At 32.9% G+C, this 22,769-nt stretch overlaps 1 protein-coding gene across 2 annotated transcripts in view; it reads right to left on the reverse strand.

Annotated features, from left to right (window-relative positions):
- Positions 1-22,769, reverse strand: part of LOC129001711 (lachesin-like) — a 282,303-nt gene that overhangs the window by 22,887 nt on the left and 236,647 nt on the right. For both annotated transcript variants that reach the window (XM_054429107.1, XM_054429106.1), the window contains exons 2-3: positions 13,628-13,735; positions 74-274 (exon numbers count right to left, since the gene is read on the reverse strand). In XM_054429107.1, coding sequence (XP_054285082.1) covers positions 74-274; positions 13,628-13,735 — 309 coding nt within the window. The remainder of the gene's footprint in view (positions 1-73; positions 275-13,627; positions 13,736-22,769) is intronic.

Consider the following 22,769-nt stretch of genomic DNA (forward strand, 5'->3'; position numbering starts at 1 on the left):
AAAATTTAAGATAGTAACCGTAGATTATTTGTTACACGTTTTTTTGTTAATTTTAACAAACAACTTGACTCACCCAGTATCTCTACTGTGTGTATCTGGTCTCTGTTGTCACCGTCTCCTATCTGACACACGTAGTCACCAGCGTCTTGTGGCATCACGTTGCTGATTTGTAGATTGTATCCATCCACCAGCTGGAACCTTTGGTCTCGTATCACCATTATTTTGTCAGCTGTTAGCACAGCACTGCCTCTTCGCCACAGAAGCACAAAATCACCTGTAACATTAAGAGACCTTATACAATCTATTTAGATTAAATATAAAGTCTTTCCTATAGTTTTAGTGCGATAAGGTAGGCTAACAAGAGAAAAACGTAGAAGTTATGCCGTAAGTTAAACCAATTTCAAAGTCTACCAAGTCTAAAAGGATTTTTATAATAAAAGATATTAATGCGATCGTCGAAGTTAACCTTAATATTACAATGAAAAAGAAACCCACTTTCTATTTTTTTGAATTCGTTTACCATCGAATCATATGAAAAGGAAAATAATGGTAAAGATATTTCAATACCTAACCTTGTTTTGACAAGTGGACTGTTAGTGAGAAAGGAAGAAAAATATGAAAGTAAAACAGAGGGAAAATATTGTAAATTACGCGATGAACGTGGTTGGAAAACTATGTCGTAAAACTTCACTTAGAACGACTTTATTTCAGGTGTATTGCAGTTGCGTTCAAGATATTATGTCAATTGTGACACACTATGGTATATTAAGCATATATTGCTATAGCCTATAACTTGTTTTTACGTACATTTTTGTAGTAGACATTTAGTATTCAGATAATAAAAATTACCTAATCTTGCCAATATTTGGTAGTTGAAAATAACAGGCTTTGGTACTCATAATTTCAAAATGTTTACCTAATATGTCTAATAATTTTAATTAAAGGCTGAGGTAATTTCATAAAGGCAGCTAGACAACAACATGATTTCTTTCCATACAAGGGTCTGTAAAAAAATAAAAATACAATTTACAAATAGTAACTTGTAACTTGTAGTTTCCATTATATTTGAGCACTATGCAATATTGACTTTAACTTAACTCAAGAGAAAATTATACAAACAAATCCATCAATTTACTTTCCTATATCGGGCGATCAGCTGATTTCAGTTTACTATGAAACGAGCCCTCGAGTCACCATAACACACAAACACCAATATACTTTACAAAACATATGTTAAATCCAAAAGATTAACAGTACCGAGTAAAATGTTCATAAAATGTTAAAATGTGAGTAATGTATATAAAATGTTCAGTATTACATGCTTTGCGAACATCATTTTGCAAATGTTTACTTTGAAGTAGCAAATAGTTTGACGATAGATGTGCTGAAACGGTTGTGCAATACAGTGCTTAGGTATGCAAAGACACTTTACTTTTTTTACACAGTACTTGTTGGGGTGCAGGCTAGTGTATTTGAAGAGCGCAAGCCTTCAGTCCCCGTGGTGCCTAGTTCAAATTCTGCCAATCACCAAAAGATTGTATCTATGTGATTAGCCATAGCCCTCTTTTTGCCTGAGATTATGTGTAAACAGTTCCGTGCTAGAATCTAGCAGTCTATAACGTAAAAATGGGACATAACAAAATTAAAGTACAAAAACTAATTCGTCACTTGTTAGCCTATATCGCCCTAAGATTCGACAAGTAAACCTCTATTCGTACAGATAACTTAACACGAGGAGACTTAAACAATTAGCCAGCTTAAGTTGACTTTAAGCCCCAATCAGAGCACACGTTCCACCACAGGATGAAAGTAGAACCACTAACAAGTAGCCAAGCTGCCCACTAGGGGTACCTGCTATATATCAACAAGGAGGGAGGGGTAGAGGTAATCCCTCTTTGATTGAAGCACGGTCGGGGTTGCTTGGCAACAAAATCCAAACTGTCTAGATCAAAGTTTATCGCATTGGGGCAAAAAGCTCTGTGAATCGAATAGCAAATTTGAAGGAACGAGGAATTGGTTCTCACCAACTGGAATTTATACTCTAACTCTCTCGAAAGTGTTACTTGTTAAACATCTGGAATGTTTCGTTCTTTGAGCGCATTTCGATTGTAAATTAAATTTATTGGATACTTTTAATTGAAAAGGGGACCATACGAATAACTGTAGAATGATTTCGTTTAGGTTTTCAGAATTTCATAGGTTAATTTGCGAATGTATTTAGAGTTATTTGTAGAACTATGAGCTTTATTCTTTGTTTGAAATTCATTATTGGTGATGGTGAGTTGATGTTGTTTAAAGGTTTATTGCGGACATTTACCATCACGATGGTAAAAAACAATACACAACGATTCAGGATCTGGAATATGATCCCGTCCTCAGGTTAAAAAACTTAAAACTAACACATTACAACTAGCAATACACTAACGCCCAACCTAAGCTGGAATACACTACAGAGGGTAGCAATCAAAAAGTTAAATTTAAGTTTTTCACCTGAGGACGGGATCAGATTACAGATCCCAAAACGTTGTGTATTGTTTTTACCATCGTGATGGAAAATGTCCGAAATAAACCTTTTAACAACTTAAGAGTTGTTATTGTTACTATTTTAGTACATTTACTGTTTTAAAAATCATTTGACCAGAAAAGCTTAACAATTGTTTACAAATTGAGTTTTGTGAACACTGTGGTGTTTCTTAAATACACTTCACGTAATCTAGTGTGGTACGTATTATCAGTAAATAAAACTCTATTTAGATTTTTTTTTCAATTTTTACCCTTACCCTCAAAAGCTCATCCTTGTGTTTGTATACCCACCTTTCAAGGCGTTAGATATCCCCTGAGAAAACCCGTATTTTATAGTAAATTCGAATAGAAAGACTAACGTACACACGACCTAAATTAAAACGTATTACAGTATTATGAAACCATAGAGCCATTTACTGGTTTTTATGACGCATTGTTATTACCTTCACCTTCAGTTAGGCCTACTTAAATTACCAGCAAATCCAAAACTACAGTTCATTGGGTTCTATTCCAACTACCCCTACTACAATACTAGAATAGAATTTATATAACGATCATTATCCTTGGGTCTTTGTAGTTTTATTTTCTAATAACATGAAATGCGAAACTTTATCGGCTCATCCCAGAACTACCCTATTGAGGTTCGTCATAATCCAGCCTTAAAGAACATCCGCTGTCAAGTTTTTCTTAATATTCCTGATCCGTCGTGGCATTGTTCGGCCGTCATCACACATCACAGGACAGGATATCATTAGGCCCACATTCTCTATTGGACGTCCCACACCTGTATATCTTCTGGGTGATTCATACTTAATATTCCTCATTATTACAAAACGAAGTTGAAAGATGTTTATGATATTCTCACACATCAGTTTTATAAGTGAGTTTTTTTTAGTTTCATGATATGTTCAATAATTTACTTACATGTATAAATTGTGAGTAACAATACACAGTCTAAGGTTGATGTTATACCTCGTCGATAACCGAACCTAACCTCATAAAGGGTTTGAGATAGTTAAACATTTCAACCTGAAATAAATTGTGGTATTAAACTAACGGCAAAGGTCCACTTTTAGAATCTAGAGAAACAATATGAAAAAAATTGAATGGGGTACCTACAAATTGATACTTGTGTAGTTGTAAAACATAAAATAGCAGACCAATATTAATAGTAAGTAAACAAGTAGTTTATAAATGCAACAAACTAGAGTGTGTTTGGTCTTTTTGTAACTATTCAACGAACAGCTAAAAGTACTTATGGTTTGTATGATACTAGATTTATAATGTTGGGTCAAGTACATAACTCTGCAAGTGTTTTAGGAATTGCAAGCCGAGTTTAAAATAACCAGGGCTCGTTCCATACAAAGTGATGGAACAGATGGGACAGATATGTAGTATAAATTAGTTTTAAACAAAAAATTTTATAAAATTAAAATACGTTCAACAAAAAAATATCTTATTTGTATTAACTCGTGTATAATTTGTGAATTGCATACATTTTTGTACCCATGATGTCTGATTGGAAATAAAATAAGTATATTGACTCTCTAAATCTAGTTAATTGATCTTAAATAATCTAGTAAATAATAGTTTTTAAAGTACGATTATATTATGTCATCTTACATCCGACTATGACGGGGCTTCTTTATACCCAGATTAAGTTAAGATTAAACATTTTCAATGCCCACGAGAAAAAGAGACTTGAGCAAACTTATAACAAAGAGTATCTTTTTATCCCTCGAAGCCTTCCCCATCCTCACAATGCTGCTGGATATTCGATCACTGATTTGCTTTTTTCATCTTCTTTGTACGTTGAATAAATATCATATTTTCTTTGAAGTCTTCTTAAATCAACCCCTTAGGCAACGAATAGTTGACAGATGATTTTTTTAATTATTTAAACGTTATACGCATTAGAGAAGTATATTTATAAATGGCTGAAAAAATCACTGCTATAAATGAGTATAAGAACTATAACGAAAATCATTCAAACAAATTGTAGCTTCTAACCATAAACTTGAAGGGTTTAATCATCTTTTTTAACTTGTCCACTTTTTAATACTTTACTGTGGCTTGGAGTGACTCATGAAGGAAAATATACGCGTTCTAGTTCTTAGAATACGTATTTAATATGAAAAATGCAACGGCTGGACACAAAATAGGATTTAAAAAGTTGCAATAAACTTATATAACTTGAGTTGTAATTTAAACTACGTAGGCCTACTTTTACAATCAATAATTTCATACATCAAATTTATTACAATTTAATATTTATTGCGTTTTGAGTTGGATTAATAAATGTCAATATATTATGCTTCATAAACATTGGGTTAATCAACTAGTTTCCGCCAGTAATTAGTTTCAAAACTTGTTTGTAATATTCTGAATTACATCACAAGCTAATAATTATTATTTAGTGCAAGTGCATACAAAAATATATAATCAGCTGGATTTATTATTTTCTATTTGTAAAAAAAATGGTTTTTTTATTTACCTTATTTGAAACTTTTACATAATACGCATATTCAAATACTGTTCTAGACTTTTATTTAACTTGTTTTTTCCTTAGTTAACATTACCATGTCAAATGGAGGCTGCAACATTGTTGAAATGTTGTTACATAACCCCTTGTTATTATACTATATTACATTTCCAAGTAGTATTCTTGTTTATAGTTATTCCTGGTGTGTTGTTTTCATTTAATATGTTTCATCAATATGGTGTTTACTTTATAATTAGCCCTGCACTGGCCAATACCAGCTAAACTCGTCTAAAACAAATAAATATTTTTGGTTTATTACGTGTCAAAAGGAATGGGAAATTTTAAATGATAACAAACCCATAAAGGGATAAAGGCTGTAACTTTTGATAAAGGGTCCTTGCGGAAATATTTCTTGATATTTCTTTAAATTTAGTACTCTTTTAATAGTGATATTATAAATAAATAAATAAAAAAATTCTTACAGTAGATTCATTTTTTTATCTTTTATCTTCTAAATTATCTTTAAATCTAAGAAAAATTAAGTGATTAAGATTTTTTTAGCCATCCACTACTTATTTTTTAACTTTTTTTGGAATAAAGTAAGTAACGTTCAACCCCATGATCGTTACCATCAAAACTTAGAAGGGCTATTTAAATTCGTATAAACTATAAACATAAACTAGTATCTACGTTCGCTGAGCTAAAACTTAATTATTAATTTAGGATTCCGCAGAAAAAAATGCAGAATGAGAACATGGGTTTTGATTTACAGTAAAATTATCCGTTTTACTTACGACCTTTTTTTAACCAGCCGTTTCAGTCCAGTTCATAGAATTAAAACGATTCATTTAACAGTATTGTTTACTTACATAATAGCATGGGGTTTTTTTATTAATAACATGGGTAACGGACCAATGAGTTTCAAGGATTGAAAGAAAAAAAGTAAAATAATTGTAATGTTTCGAATTTTAACTAATCAGCTGTTCAGGTAAATTTAATTGTTAATGATTGGTGCAATTAGTGTTATATTCGTTGCATGACTGTCAGTGGCAATGAGAGGTTATAAACGAATAAATAACCTCTCTTTAAGTTATGAGTAGTGATTGTTATTAATTAAAACACAGCCTTAGGTAAATTAGTGACGCAGCTCGCGTAAATAGCCTTATTTGGTAAAAGTATATAATAATTGTCCAGCTCTTTTGGCATTTTTAAGATAAATTAAGATAACCTTTCCTAACTCTTTTCTTAAATATACGATACCCTTTTCTACTAATTTCTCTAATACATATGTCAGGTAAGGATAGGATTTGTGACTCCATTAACATATATCCTCTGATTGATCAACTCTTGTCTTTTCCCAGAGATGAATGATGTTATGTTCCCCAGCCCCAGTTTACGGACCGAATAAAAAAAATAAAATTGTGCCCTACCAAAGCTCTACTAATTTGTTCCCACTACTTTTTTATAAACTAATGAGTTTCACTAGTCTTGGTTTCTTGATTTCTTATTGGTCACAGATTGGACTGCTATATGTATAACATATTCTTTCGACATTTCCCATATAAGCTACTTTTACTAACTTAAATTCAATTCGAAAATTCACCACGGTACATCGTACAGACCACTCTAGTCCACTCCGATGCCATGAAGCCTGGCACTCTGGCGGCATATTACCATTTCAAACACCTGCAGCGCACACTTCTCTCCTCCCACGCTGCACAAGATGGCGGCCTTGGTCACTAACTAACTCACGTTCATTTACACATCTTTGATTACCCATTCCTAAACACCAGTGCGAGAGGCAGGCTGATTTACTTGTTTGTTAAATGCGCCAGCCATTCGTTATAAGTGACATTTATTTGGACGGGTGTATTTATGGTAAGCATCTTCTAGTGATTTACGCTCCATTGTTGTCCACTGTGGAAACTGCTTATTGTTTTGTGATTAAGGTAGGCGTCGATTTTGTAATTTTTAAATTTGTTAGAGTTGTTGGATTTCCTTGTACCCACGTGTTGAATGAAATTTATCAATACAATTGTTTCGTTACCTTACAATATCTTTGTTCGATGTTGGTAGATAAACTACATGTTTCGTGGCAACTACAACATCAGGTTCACCTTCTTCTACGATACGTCTACCTGACGTTCTACTTGACGAATAAGTATATTGTAAGGTAACAAAATAATCCTATTGAAATATTTCAATATCCAGAAGTGGGACGATTAATTCCGAAAATAATCAGTAGGGATAGCACTAAATTTGGTTTGACGTGGATCAAATTTTTGTTTTAGACTTATCATAAAGATAACGATTGCTCATATATTTTAAATTAACGAAAATAAGAACAAACTAAGAATGAAAAGTTTTATAACAATGTGTTAACATTAAATTACGTAAATCTAATCAAATCATAGAGCAACCATTGAGAAACATGTTTAGGTTATACATTTATATGTTTAACCTGTAAATTTGTACTTTGACCAGAGTATTACTCTATTAAAACAATTACTAATAAGCTAGATATAAAGTTAAAAAGTTTACAAAACAAAGCTAATATTGCAAGCACGTTTATAATGTTTAATTATAGGTTTTAATGTACTGATAAGAGAAAAAGTAATTGAAGAACTTCTATTTCAACATAAAAAATATTCTTAGTATTATATTTGGATATTATAAAAGAATATTATAGAACATTTTTGACACGTGTATTTTTTAGATTTATTCTTGTTATGTATATTATTCCACGCTGAGCTCTCCCGCCAAAAAGGTTATTATTCCCGGGGGGGGGGGGGTTGGCTTATTAAGTGCACTGCCTGAAGTATACAGGATACCACGAACTCGAATGGAAGAGTTGTGAAAAGCTTCCCTGCATTTCCCGGCCATTTGGGGGAGGAGCACTTCAGGCGCTGTTGGCTCCATTGTTCAAAGAATTTTGTTTACTTTGACGGGTATTTAATTAGATGAGACACTTAAGTGTCGGATGTTCTCTTCGACGATACGTTCTAATTCAAGCAATATTTTAACAATGTTATTTTCGTTGTATAAGGTTTTAGGAGCGTTTTGATTAATACATGTTTTACACCATTCGTATGATAAAAAATACAATTTCGGTAAATAATGGTTTTTTACGTTCATGGTTTAGCAATGGAATGGAAAATAATAATGCCTATACAATAAATCACTACGGATGTAAAATAAAATACTTTTACTTTTTACCTTTAAGTGAGAAATATGTGAAGGCTTTAAGACTGAGTGTGGCCTATAGTCAATAGTGTGGCTAAATCAAATAGATATATTTAACGTCGAAATAAGAACTGATAGGTACTCTTTAAACATGATTAAAACATATCATAGTCCTCAAAAACGGGTAGCCACACCGAGACCATTAGTTGTATGGCCATACAGTATTATTTGTTCGTACAAATGTTTGTTTGTGTTCATGTTCGTTGTTTTGTTCGTCTCAAATATGTATTTTAAAGACATTCTGACGATCTTCTAGGAGCGACAACCACGTCTATACTTACCAATGCGTGTCGAAACCGGTAGCCATTAAGACTAAGATAGATTATGTTGGCAACAAGGTATTTAACCAATAGATTAGTAATTGTTAAGCAATCCAAAAGGCAACACCTCAGAAACTCATTTCATCATTAGTTTAACATTTTACAAACAATATCAACATACTAATTGCAAATGGCTATCAATTAAATATTTTACCACCGTTAAACATACATCAAAATAATTTCTCACAATTCGTGAAAACTAATAACCTTTGCGCGTGTTTAAAGAATTTCACGATTTTAACTTCCTCACTAACGAGCATGTTTTCAATTATATTCCTTCCGAGCAGAGATCAAAGCGGGAGTTTACCCGGGATAAATGAGATACGGAGTGACGCCAGTGTTGACAAGAGCGAGAGAGAGAGAGGGAGAGAGAGGAGGGGGGGGGGTAGTAAATCACACCCCCTCGTCCCTTACACCCTACCACGCGCCGACAAAGGTGTCCTATTAGAACCCTCGACTACTAATCTCCCGCGTCCGATACAAACCATGGCGATAAAAAATGATCGCGCAAAGCTAATACGACAGATGTTAAGTGCCGGTCCTTCTTTCACCTGAGTGATTTTTTACAGCTTTGTATGACCCTTCTCAGCTGTTGACAGTTGCGATATAAATCTTGGCGTTTGTTATTGAAAATTTTTGTCGGGTCTAATCGACACCAGGTAAATAATATAATTCCGGCTTGTTCGTTGGTTCAACACAGGAAAAATGTTACGTTAAGATATAAATCTTAGCGTTATCATCGAAACTGTGTATCGAGCTTTTGTTAAAGCTTTGATAATTAGACACTAATAAGAATCGCTTAAGCTTTTTTTAGCTATACAATTTCATACTCGGAATTTTGTGTGGTTGCCAAAGTAAAATTATATTCAATTATGTATATTTTGTTACCAATCCTATTGATCAATTGTATTAGCCTAGTTTAACATATTTAACTGTCACAAATTAAAAAAAACTCAAATTTGTCTGTTGAATTTTACATTTATTTTTATTTCACGGCAAAGATTTCCCTACCGTATCCCAAAAAAATGTGTATTGATATTTACACACCCATTTTTTTCTCTTCTTTTCACCCTCTTAAATCTCTCAAGGGATGGATTTTCCGCTCGATTTCCTACGACACTCCTTAAAATGGTCCTTCGAACCGGATAGGAACATAACGCTCGAGCCATACAAAACATTCTATTATGCCTCTTAGGCCGGTTTAATCCAGCCGGCTGGTAACCTACACCGGCGGAACATAATCCTACATGATATGACTGATATGACAGCTGATATGTAGTTTTTATCCTCATATAGGCCTTTTGTGTCCTGCCATACCCTCTTCAACCCGACTTAGTGTCGGATTCGACATGTGTTTGAACTGCCGCGCCCCTCAAACGATATCAAGTACTTGGGATAAGGGCTCCAGGTTGTTTTGATTTCATTTCAGAAGGGCAGCAAATGTCAAGAGTCTTGAGGAAAAGTACTTCAAAACTGTTAGAGTAAACTTAGTGTGTTGAATGTGGAAAATTCAGGCTTTAGGGAAGAAAAAAAATGTTTTGGGTTAAATATATATAGGTATATGAGAATATTATAAAATCAATGAAACACCGTTAGAATGGTTAAACTAGCAATGCTTTCCACAGGATTTAAAAATTGGTTACGTGTTTTCATGGATTCCGAACTGAAGAGTAAAACCTAACTTAACCTAAATGTTCTTAACCTAAAATCAAAGAAGATTGTTACTTCCACGAAGCTAAAAAACTTATACTTTTTATATCTATATTGTCTAAACGATTTACAGCTTTTTTTATTAATGTTAACATTCTTAGAATATCTAGAATGTTTTACATTGTTTATTCCAACGAATAATCATATTTATAGCAAAACACTCTACTGTAGAAAATAAATTATAGCAGTTATCCTTAATTTGGTAATTCTTAAATACAAATGAACATTCTGCCTAACAATGCTAAGAGTTTAAATCAATAACTATTAATCCACTTGCAATATCATAACCTGATCTGTCATTGTTCTGTTTCACGACAGGTATAACAAGCTATGTTGTGTTACTTTACCAAAATATTTGACTTGCATTCATTGCATTTTAGAGGAAATATAAAATGACATAAAATATCAAGAAGTTAATGGAAGCTTATTGTAAACTCTTTAAGTCCTCTGTGTTGCATGTTTGAAGTAATAAAATCTTCAGATCTTTGTCGGTTGGTCACGATTCTTAGGCAAGTTTGAACAAAAAGTCTGTGAAGTTTTTATGCAAAACTTTGAACTAATTTAAAATATGCGCCGAGCAAAATTTCAGAAATCTCAAGACAACTTTAATTGAGTTAAACTTTTCTTCACCGAGGTTAAATATGTTTCATTCAGAAGACCGGAGGTCTTTTGTGCCAAACCAAGGGTACTGTTCAAAATTATAAGTTGACAACAATAGGTTTTGTTGTACTTTGTTAAGTTAGTTTCGTCATTGCGATTTTTGTTGGAAGTTATGTCATTATCTTTAAAATGAACGTAAACTTTAGGTTGAATGATTTTTTGCGTAAAGCAATATATTATCCAGAAATACGAGACAATTAATTAAAATTTACGACTTGAAGCACGTAATTTTATAATGGGCCTATATTTATAGGAAATGTGCATATTTATATTAATAGGAATCAATTTAAGTATATTGACATGTTTAGGAATAAGTGGACTCAGCTACACTTTGCCTGACATCTTTTAACAAGTGTTGTTACGAACATGTACTTTTATTGACCTTAAAGTGTGAGTTTCAAGTGCGAAATTGAATGACGAAAACAGTTTTTTATTCGATTCAGCGGATAAATTTTATTAGTTACAAGTATGTCATGTGTGCAAGGAAGCTGTTTAAGATGAACAAAAATGTGTTTAAACATCATATAAGCAAATAAGAGAAGTCATAGTTCCTCATCCAAAATTAAAAAACTATGCAATTTTGAATATGAACAACCATCCTAATAGTGTATGAAAATTATTACAATTGATATATTAATGTTAGAGTTTGAACGTCATTATTAAATCTTCCCTGAACAGGTAAACTATTTTTTTCATATTCATTTCAAAAATCCATCGAGTAAATTTCGTTAAACTACAACTCATCCCTTCGATAAATCTTTCACTCGACCTTGAAAGTGATAAAACACATGAATCACGTTGAGCTGTATATCGGAGGTGGGTTTTCTGTCAAAGGGTTAATAGCGAGGGAGTAGTGGTGGGGGAGGGTGAAGGGGGGGGTGTTTGGTGCCAAATCCGGGGCTGCGTCTAAAGCTTATCACTATCCTGCAAATACAGACTTTTGCGAATGGATGGTTAAGAGCATTTTACTTAGATATTATAAAAGCTCAACACAAAAGCCGTTTATTACACTGAGTGAAATCGGATGGAAAATGATAAGTTTCATTTGTCTGCAGATTGCGACTCCTTCCACCTATTAGAGGCTTCCCGGTTCAATATACTGTATTATCAAATAAGTACAGTTACTAAATGAATATGACGTATACTTGTTGTAATTTTGATATTAGAAATAGTTGTGTTGCAGCACATCTGACATTACAACTTTGTTGAAGTATATATTACAATTGGGGTCGTCATGGAACTTTTTATAATCTGTGGTCTTATACGAAGCTGAATGTGTCAAATCTAACAAAGTTTGTTAATATTTAATTTTTTTAACATTTTCTGGCATTCTTTTTACATTTAAAATAAATAATGCTCTGACAAACCCTAAAAATCCAAAAAGTTTTAGTTAATTTGTTTCAATTTTACACTGTTTTTAACTGATAAAATAACATTTTTTTTTGTGTGCTAATGTATCTTAATATTGTCTACTTAAACTAATGAGATAATACTACTCGAGAGCTTATGTCAAAGTGCCTTACAAAATACCGGTTATTTAACTAATTTACTTTAAAAGGACATTCAAAGTCTACCTAAAAATTGTGGAATATATCTAAGTGAGTGGAATATATCTGATTCCTTTTTTTAATATGATAAAAAACACAATAACAAAGTGTTTGATCCCTTTCTAAAAACGAATAACGTACAAACCTAACCGGATGGTAAGTAAAAACTCAACACTTTGAAATGTAAACAGAAATTCACCTCGTGAGCAAGACTCGTTCACTCAGTATCCACCAAAGTGTATCTTCCACTCAGGATAGTGCATTACCAAGGGTCCTTGCAATCACAAGGGGTTTACATTCAAGGGCTCGACTGTTCAATAACAAAGAGTCCTCCAATCCCCTTTCCTCTCCAAGCTTCGAGAAATTCCCGCGACTTTGGCAGCCAATTAATTAATTCTTCAACCACTTAGGTACCAAGCTGCTTTTATTGCCTCTTGTCTGTCCCGTTGTTTTCACTTTAAAGTGATTCAAGCTTTATTGCAATCTTTGCGGACGACAAGGGTGGTTTTCGTAATCAAAAGACGGTGTTTACAAAACATTCAATTATAACTCCCCTTAATGTGCGGGCCCTTTGTGTTTTAGGACGGAACTTTAATTTCCGCATTCATTAAGTTGGACCTTTGCTAAGTGTTTGTAACTTCCAAAATGAGGTTGTTTAATTAATACATTTAGAGTTACTTAAAATAGTCCCTTAAATTTGCATCTTGTTTGCACGCTTTTGTTCCTTTTAAATACATGTGAATGGTAAAAAATCTTTGAATATCCCCACAAACCCTTCTTACGTGGTCGGGTTAACTGTATTCACTAACCAATTTAAATTATTATTCTTGATAATATTTATTCCTTCCCTCCCGTTAATGTACATTTTTGCCCTCTTATACAGACATAAAATAATTCTCAAAATTATCCTTTTAGATTCTTTGACCAGCAAACACTTATTTTGACGACTCTCTAAATATATTTAGAATATTCTTTAAATGTTTAAAATTATATTTATGCATCAGCACTAGTGGATACAGAGGGTGTTACCGAAATGTTCCTACTGGTTCTGTTATATAAAGCTGAAACGTATATCCCACTGATCTAGTAATACAGCAAATCTCTATAATTTAAACAAGTGATGTTCCTTGAGCTTTGCTTACCTAAATCCTCCACTTCACATGGCAATACTAGGGTGTCTCCAATGACTACCCTGTAGGTCTGTCCTCTGGATAGGAACCTTGGGATGGCATTCGAGATCGGTTCTCGGTCTGAAACAAGAAAAAAAACTTTTATAGTTTGTTTATCTTAAGGTGCTTTTGGAATCAATTTTATCAATAAAACCTTTTCACTGTTTCTGCAGGGGCTTTGGAAAAGTGGTTCAAACCCTAAATTATTTTTTGGTATGCCTGGAGTGTTGAACTCATCCCTGTGGCACCTAAGTCCAAGACAATCACTAGGCTAGCAACTCATATTAGAATATTAACCTATAAATTCAAATTTTAATATTCACCGTGCCAAAATATAGTTGAGATACAATACTAGACCAAACATTGTTACTTTGGCGTATTTTTAATCCGCAAGCTCATATTTTCCACTTTACAAACACGCATAATCTCTTTATCCATTGTGTTTCACAGAATTAAAACCAACGGTTATAAATTATCCCAACGTTTCCTAGTGACAATTGAAAATTCCCAACTTAAAACACACATGCATTTGTAATCACTTATCACATTAAGGCAATTCCAAGCCATCAGATAACTCCTTCGTCTAAAACTGTGAGTCAGACCGTGACGATTTTAATTGCAGATGCGAAGTGCAAAAAGTTAATTGCAAATTTTTGAGCGATAAACAAACACGGCTTCTCGGAGGCAGCCACTAATTATGGTGTAATTATAAACATGTAGGCCAGGCCAGTGCGTTAATGTACTTAGCCGTGATTATAGCTTTGAAGAGCAGGCCGGGAAACGTTAATCCAGTTTAATCTTCGGTTACTTGGGATTTTTCATGTGTACGTATTTTTTCTATTTTATTAACACACCTTTTAATTAAATAAATTGCAAAAATATGTTGCGTAATATAAAGGATAATGTATAATATCGTCACTCTGAACACAAGCGATTGGTTATAGAAAGAATCACAGCAATAAAATGTAAAATTTAGAACCTTTAGTTGTTTGACAAGTAACAATGAATATATACCTTCACTAGCAGAGTACCCGTCCTTCGTACGGGGTTGGTATACAATGCTTATTGTAGTTAAATACTCGTGCTTTGCAGTTGCAATTAGACAGGATACGTTTTGAGAAGATTTGGTTTACTATAATCTACAGTATACTATAGTATATAGAACATCTACCATAGCCATAATGTTCTACCACTTCACCTAAACAATAGAAAGAAGTAAAGTTCTCACACTCAGGTTTTTGTTGCTGCTTGGTAAAAATTAGCTGTTGTCATAAATGTATTAAGAACTAGTAGTGCTGCACCCTGTTGGTAAACCGTGTAAACTTTTAACTATTGAATATCATAGAAACAAGTTGTGTAGTTGAAACAGCTGGCAAAATTATTTAAATCTTTTTAAATATGAATACTCATAAGGTTAACATGGGAAACTCTAGAGCCGCTGGGGCGGAGCCCAAAAGGATTTTTGAGGTAAGAATTTGTCTATATGTTAATCGGGAATGTGAGCTATCATCATACAAAATTTCAACACAATCCGACCAGTAGTTAATGCGTGATTGAACTTCAAACAAACACACAAATAAACAAACAAACAAATAAATAAACAAACAAACAAACAAACACACAAACTTTCACATTTATAATATTAGTATGATAGGTAATATCCTCATACTTTGACTTTGGACTATTAATTTTTGGATAATGTAAGAAAGAATAGTCCAAGATTGTGTGGCAAAAGAGGGTAGAATTATGTCACGGTAATACACTTCTATTTAACAAAATAATTTTGTCTTACCGATTACCAATTTGAAAATACTACCCATATTTACATTGTTCCTAAATCAAAGTATATTTTAAAAACGAAACCATAAAAGATGGATTCCATAGCTCAAAATCACATGTGAAACATACATTTAAAGAGGGAAACATTGCAACAGAATCACTAAATAAAGCATTACACCATGTATCAGTTTAAAGTGACAAGTCCTAAGACAAATAACATATTAAACTGATGGTTGGACTAAAATGTAATGGAACCTCTATTCCAAGTGCTAGATATTCAGTTATGTTCCACTTAGATCTCTCTCACACCTACAGATATGAATATTTCATCGCGAGTCCAGAATCAAACCCTTACTTGACTCGAGTCGCCCTTCGAATTGATTCTGGGATAAACGAGCCGAATTAATTTGCAGCTTCAATTCCGCCCGATTTGCGTCTTTGTTTCGTCGATAAAGAATTTAAATTGGTTTAAATCAGGAACTGAATAAAAGAGGCTCGCTTTGTTTAGACCTCATTTGTCCCCAGCGTTCTAAGTTTCAGTGAGTCGGATCGCTGAGTGTAGTTTGTTAACAGATTGGCCTAATCGTTACAAAGTTTATTGAATCAGTAATTAAAAAAAAAAAAAAAAAAAAAAAACTTAGAACTAATACAAATTCAAACTTAAAAACAATAATTAATGCTTATTTAGTAACCATAATCCTACTGGTACAGTATGGTCAGAATAAATTTTGTATTTGTATACATTTCTGTACATATTGCTCGAAAGATCTTATCATATTTTAGCTTTTCCATTGGTATCAGTATTCTTTGAATATTTATAGTAATTAAACTTTATCACTATCATTAACTTATTCACTGCACAGTTATATTTTTCTATATTAATTCTTGCTAATACAGTTAAACATCTGATTAAAACCATAAAGCTAGAACACCGTTCCGATGCGAGAACGCCGCTATGATAATGTCTCGAGTCGAACATAGTGTTTAGCCATTGACAAAAGTATCTTTGCCTGTATAGTGTGTATGTGTGTGCGTGCGAACTATTTGTTTAAAGTTATGTATTAGTTGCATTGTGCCTGAGGAAATAAAGTGCATAGTATTTTACAATTTAAACTGAACACTGAAATTTCAAAAATGTTTATTGGAGTGATTTTAGAAAATAAGTTGGAGTAATATTTAAATCTGCGGATATATATATATATATTTTATGTTCCATTAAATCTCATTTTGTTTCAAGCACTTAAGTCAAACATAGCACGATTTATCAGCCAGCAGATCCCCTCTATGATATTGAATTTACACATTATATGAGTTGAAAACTAAAATGTGTCTGGTATAATTTAATAATACGTTAACCAAAAGACGTCACAGAAGGCTTAACGCAATTCAAAGTGTTAAAAAAATTGCACCATATACTCTTATAGTATTATTTTATTGACAATTTCCAGGAATAGTTCAACACGACAAAATGTTCCGTAATCTAAAGTAATCATGGATATATTTTGTAAATGAACGCAAGTCATTCCAAAGCAGTGATTCAACGCCTAACACCCATTAGCATTTTCACGACACTTTGTCGCAACTGGAAGCTGAAAAAGAGTTGTTTTTGGCGGGTCGCATTACATATTCCTCGCACGAAGCCGCGGTCGTGTCCGTGGACAACGTGTTAAGGTTCGCACCTGAGGCGGTCGTGATGGAAGTTGCACGACGTCCAGGTGGCGGGGGGGAGGGGGGTAGAGATCTCGAAGCCGATAGGGCCAGAGTCTGCCACCGAAGTAATTGAAACCCCTAGAGGTTGCTGGAAGAAGAGTTAAGTCGTGGCGACTTTTTTACTATCGTGTCCCACTTTGACATCTAGCATGTTAGGCTCCAATCCGAAACCTTTGTACGGATTGCTCCAATGTAGATCTAGAAGGTCACGCCAATATCAATTGGATAACATTGGTGATTGGTGGGATTTGAATCTAAGAAACTAGGGTACGACGACTCTAATCTATCATGAAACTAACTTGTTCCTCCATGCTGGTGGAGAAAGTGGTGACTAATTAGAGGAGATTAGGAAAAATTAGATAATCTCGGACATTTAATGCGCCAACATGTTTATCCAACACATGTATTGTGTTTTGGACATTTTTGCATGTGTGCGATTAACACATGTAAATATTCGTACTATACTTTTCAGTGGTTAGATGTTTTGTTATACTGTGGAGATTTCTTGTAGTCGTTTCTAATTTAATGGTTAGTCTTGAATACTTTAATAAATATGAATATATATTTTTATTATTAACTTATACAGCACCAGTCTTGGTTTAAGGTAAATAACGACCTAAAAGGGATTTGTTTATAAATATTTTACTGTATCTATATTAGCAAGTATTAATTTTAGAAAGGTAATTTAAAAAAGGTGACATCAAAATGTTCTGTTAACTGGTGAAAATACATAATTTTAATTAAAATTTTTTGACGTAACTACTATAATAAACTCGTACTAACTTTTATAGTACATTAACATTCTAACGAACTTTATTTTGGAAACTAATACTTGTTGTTATATAATTTTCCTTTTTGGATCACTGTTCAACCTCTTTACTGTGATAATATTTGCATATTTAATATATAACGTAAGGTCCTTCTTCTTATAAGGTTTTTACTGTTAGGTCCACTCGCAGTGCTACACCCTATTAGTGTACATTGTGTCCATGATAAAAATTGCGTTATTCGTGTGTATTAAATAAACTGATCGTAAGTTAATCAACTATAAAATATACAACCATGGCAGTTAAATAACAAGAACGATTATGTTCAAAAATGTATTCATAAAACATACCTCATAATGTGACATTGATAAGCTAAAACAATGCTCACATAAACAAAGACTAAGAATGATGTAATAATAACGAATGATGCTACTATTCCATAGCGTATTCTCATAGTAATTACACCTATCTATCTGAAGTAATTGAACAGTGAACTTGAAAAGAAACAAGAAAAGTACAATGAGGCTTTTATGAAAAATCTAACCTTTATGAAAATTACACTAGTGGTACTGGGACTTCCAATGCTAATGGTAACAATGCACATAGCCATAGGGTAATTGTTTTCACTACTGTATGAGTGTTTATTGATGTGATTGAAAGCTAATTTGCAATTCTAATGAAAACGGTTTTGCCCTTTGTCGCAGCTACTGCATTGCATTTGAATCTGTTAACAATGTCCCAGGTTTATTTACGTTTTCAATTACCTTTGTTTTGGCCTAATTAAGGATTTGGGCAGTTAAGTTTGATTTTCATTTTAATTTCCCACTCTTTAAAACCCATAATTTTAGATTATAATTATTTTCAGAAAATTATAAATATAACTGACAGTTTTTTGATGCAATATTTGCTATCAAATTCAACATTGTTGTTATTGTAAAAGATTTTTTCATTACACTGTATCAAAAATAGCTGTCTTACGGATCGTTTTGAGTACCTAATATAGCTTTTTGTGAACTAGTCCGTCAAATGTTACGGACACGAATCATATGGTTATGTCAAAGCTTATCTCAAAAATAAATCAGCTGTTTTGATACTTTAAAATGCTTCAAAAATATATAAAAAAAATTGTCGTTTCAAGTAAACGTTCCTCATTAATCAAACGGTTTCGGCTATATTTTGTATTTTCTACTATAATATATGACAATGTAATGAAAAATATTGTTTGTAACTCGTATTAAAATGCTTTTTTTGTGACTTAATCAAATTTCCGGACTCGGTAAAGCCTCGTCCGTTAAACACGATATCGTCTTAAAAAGCCTACTTTAGGGACTAGGAACAAAACTATTGTTTCATTACAGGTTTAAATTATTGAATTACTTCGTTGAAACGTACGATAATGATTATAAACGAAAGCGTTTAAATAGAGAGGTATAATTAATGTTGAACAGAACAAGAAAATTATTTTATCCGTACCTCCTTAATTTAAGGTTATTCATAACAATATGCTACTAACAGCTTAAAATAGCATATATTTGTTTTACAAAAGCAAAAAATTTTCAATAATCTTTTGGCTGATCGTTCTTTAAATCCGATACTAGAGCCAAACTACGCATATGTTCAAGCAAAGCAATTATTTGTATTAGCTGTGATATACTGTAAGTATCCGTTATCCTGTTAGGATAGCCCATACAGTACTTGTAACAACCTATACATTTATTAACCATCCAAATGTTCACTCCTAAGAGTTTTGCAAGTCAGCAATGAGTTGTTAGAAAGCATTTCGAAATGAATTATTATCATTAGATGGATGCAAGTAGAGCTGGAAAGCTACGGGAGTTGTTTCATTCATTAAAACAACATCAGAGCTGGTGAAGCATCATTCTTGCATTAGACCAAGAGTCGAGTCTGGCTGTGCACCATGTTGTATGTTGTAACTATTAGTAATGTGTAAACTAACATAGCGGGATTACAAAAATCAATGCATTGTTGAATTCGCTATTGTTACAATCACAATCCATCATAATCGTTTACTTTCCTTGGAGCAAGTGAGTGTGTACATTTAGTTTACCAGTTTAATAATAGATACCACTTATAGTTTTTATATTCAAAGTCACAACAAATTATAAATGTAGGATTTATCATTAATATTAACCATCAGTTTAAGATAAATATGTTTTAATTGTTTATTGAGTACAGCTATGATCTATTAGACATATTTTTTCGTCCTAGGACGCTAGGCACGAGCCTGGGATTGTTTTTCATATTACTTCAGGCTAGACCGAGGGGTTGCGGCATTATCACTTAGATAAAATCCATTGGTGGTTTGGCCGGATTTGAACCCGGGACATCAGGGACTGAAGTCCCGCGCTCTTGCTCGCTCCCCTGGACAGGCATTAGTGTAGACAGACACTAAAGGTGGACAGGTATTAAAGGTAGACAGGCATTAATGGCAGGCCGCCATCAAAGGTAGACATACATTAAAGATAGACAGGCATAAAGGGTAGACAAGTAATAAAGGTTACGGACATTGATGGCAGACAGGCATTTAAGGGTAGAAACATGCATTAAGGGTAGACAGACATCAACGGTAGGAAGGCATTAAAGATAGAAAGGCATTAAAGGTAGACAGGCTTTAAGCGTAAACAGGCATTAAGGGTAGACAGGCATTAAGGGTGGACGACTTTAAGTGCACATTATAATTCGTAAGACAGATTCAATAACTAAGAGTTTAGTTTAGCTGGTACTGACGATTATGTTATTGACTCAGTTTTGTAAGAGTAAACCTGTAAAATATACACACCAAACATAAGGTCTCTTAATGAAAGATATTCACATTTCATTCATAACACTTTCTACTTTTATTTAAAGTTTTTACGAAAAAAATACATAACAGCTACAATGACTTGCTACAATGAAAAGGTGACGAGAATACCCAATTATTTTTACCATAAAACATTTTTGAACGGCTGTATTTTGCTCACTCTTTTCTTTTACTTCAGTTAACTAAATAATTACGTTCAAGGAATTACTTTATGAAAAGCTTCGTTTTAAATGCACAGTATGGTTAATCAATATTTTTGTTCAAGTGTTTTGCTCTGATTGATAACCTGATAATGCTGCTTGAAATTTCTAATTATTCATCATAATCTTGCTTGGAGTCAGGGGATCGGATGCTTTGTAGCTGCTGAGAAAATTTATATTATCTAAACACGCTTGCACTTTTAGAATATCATCTTTGATGTAAAGATTTCCTTAAAAACTTTTAAGTTATATAATTTCAGGAATAATAATTTAAACCAAATAAAAATAATTTGGAAAAACCCCTTGATATGCTTGGTACATAACAAAATTACAAGGCTTAAAGTGTGCCGTAAATGTAGTAGCACAAATATTCATGCTAAATCCTCATGTTATTAATAGTGAAACTGAAAAACTTCACTTTATCCTTGTTTGATACAAAACTATTTTTCCCTTTAATACATTTATAATTAGTCATTAGCTTTCTTAAAACTTTGCTTTCAGCCTTAATCCACTACGAAATACATGTTTATGCATTTTATAAAGGTAAAAGCAAGCCAAAGTGTGAGTTTTTCTAAAGTTTAGGTGATCAAGAGCGCCATTTGCCTCAAGGAACAAGAAATAAAAGTTTCTCCGAGCGATAAGCCTTGACGACCCAACGGAGGGCGACTACGTACATGGCGTTAGCTTTTAATTATAATTTCAAGAGGCTTTTGCTTCTTGTTGCTTTTTCTTCTGACCTTCTTTCCAAACAAAAGGCATTTAATATTAACTAAAGTTATAATTAAAATACACTCTTGAGCTCCATACAACGTAGTTATTTCAGTAATTTCATAAACTTTAGCTAACACGTGTTTGGAATTTTAATCGTTGAAAATAATTTGTAATTGTCTATTTAGGTGTTAAATAGAGGTTATCGTTAATTCAATAATCAAATGATGAGCATTTTAATTATTTATATTATTTTTAATTATAATATCGGCGAGAATATTGAACTACGTTAAAAAGATACATGAAATGTGATATGACAATAATATCTGAAGAATGATAAAAATGAAAAGTAGCTTTATTGTGCACATTGACAGTCTGTATAACGTTTTGTTATAATGTTCTGCTTGGTATTCGTTTGGTCCTTTTAAATTGTTCCATGTAAAGTAAAGTTGCCCATATGAACAATGTAACTTACATCATACTAAATGATGACTAATTGATCAGCATTTGGCCAATCTTAAACATCACATTCATTTGTAACAGTACACCAAAATAAACCACATTTTGTAAAATATGCATAATAACAGTATATTATAAGTTTCTATTCAGTTTTAATGTTTTAGGATCACAAGAATATAGCAAGTTTATTATAACGCTGGTGACAGTATGTTTCCGATGAGGTTACTAGATAAACATGATAAAGATTTAAGGAGTAACCCTTTTAGCTGTGTTAAGTAAAACAGGGACTTTGAGTTAAGTAAGTGGATTTATTAATCAGCTGTGAGTGACAACATATGTTGAAAAGTGGGACAACCAAATGTGGAATTTTTAAACACTTTCAGCTGGGACAGAGTGGACGATAAGTGAAAAATCCCTCAAGGAACAAATAATCTATAAACTAAAACGACAGGTATTTGAACATTTGTGACATAATAAACAACACAGGTTATACAAAACGTAATATTTAACTTTTACACCACTTTTTTAAATTGATTAATATTTAAAAACATCTACACGGTTTCAACATCTTTACATTAATGTATAGAATTAACAATAACCGGATATCGTGCTACTTGTTTGGATGTCAATATTTTTAAAATGTATATATATTTAATTTCAATTCACATTTT

The sequence above is a fragment of the Macrosteles quadrilineatus genome, unplaced genomic scaffold (genome assembly GCF_028750875.1).
Source record: "Macrosteles quadrilineatus isolate MER2022 unplaced genomic scaffold, UCM_ALF_1.0 Scaffold_8__2_contigs__length_117827958, whole genome shotgun sequence".
Taxonomy (NCBI): Eukaryota; Metazoa; Arthropoda; class Insecta; order Hemiptera; family Cicadellidae; genus Macrosteles; species Macrosteles quadrilineatus.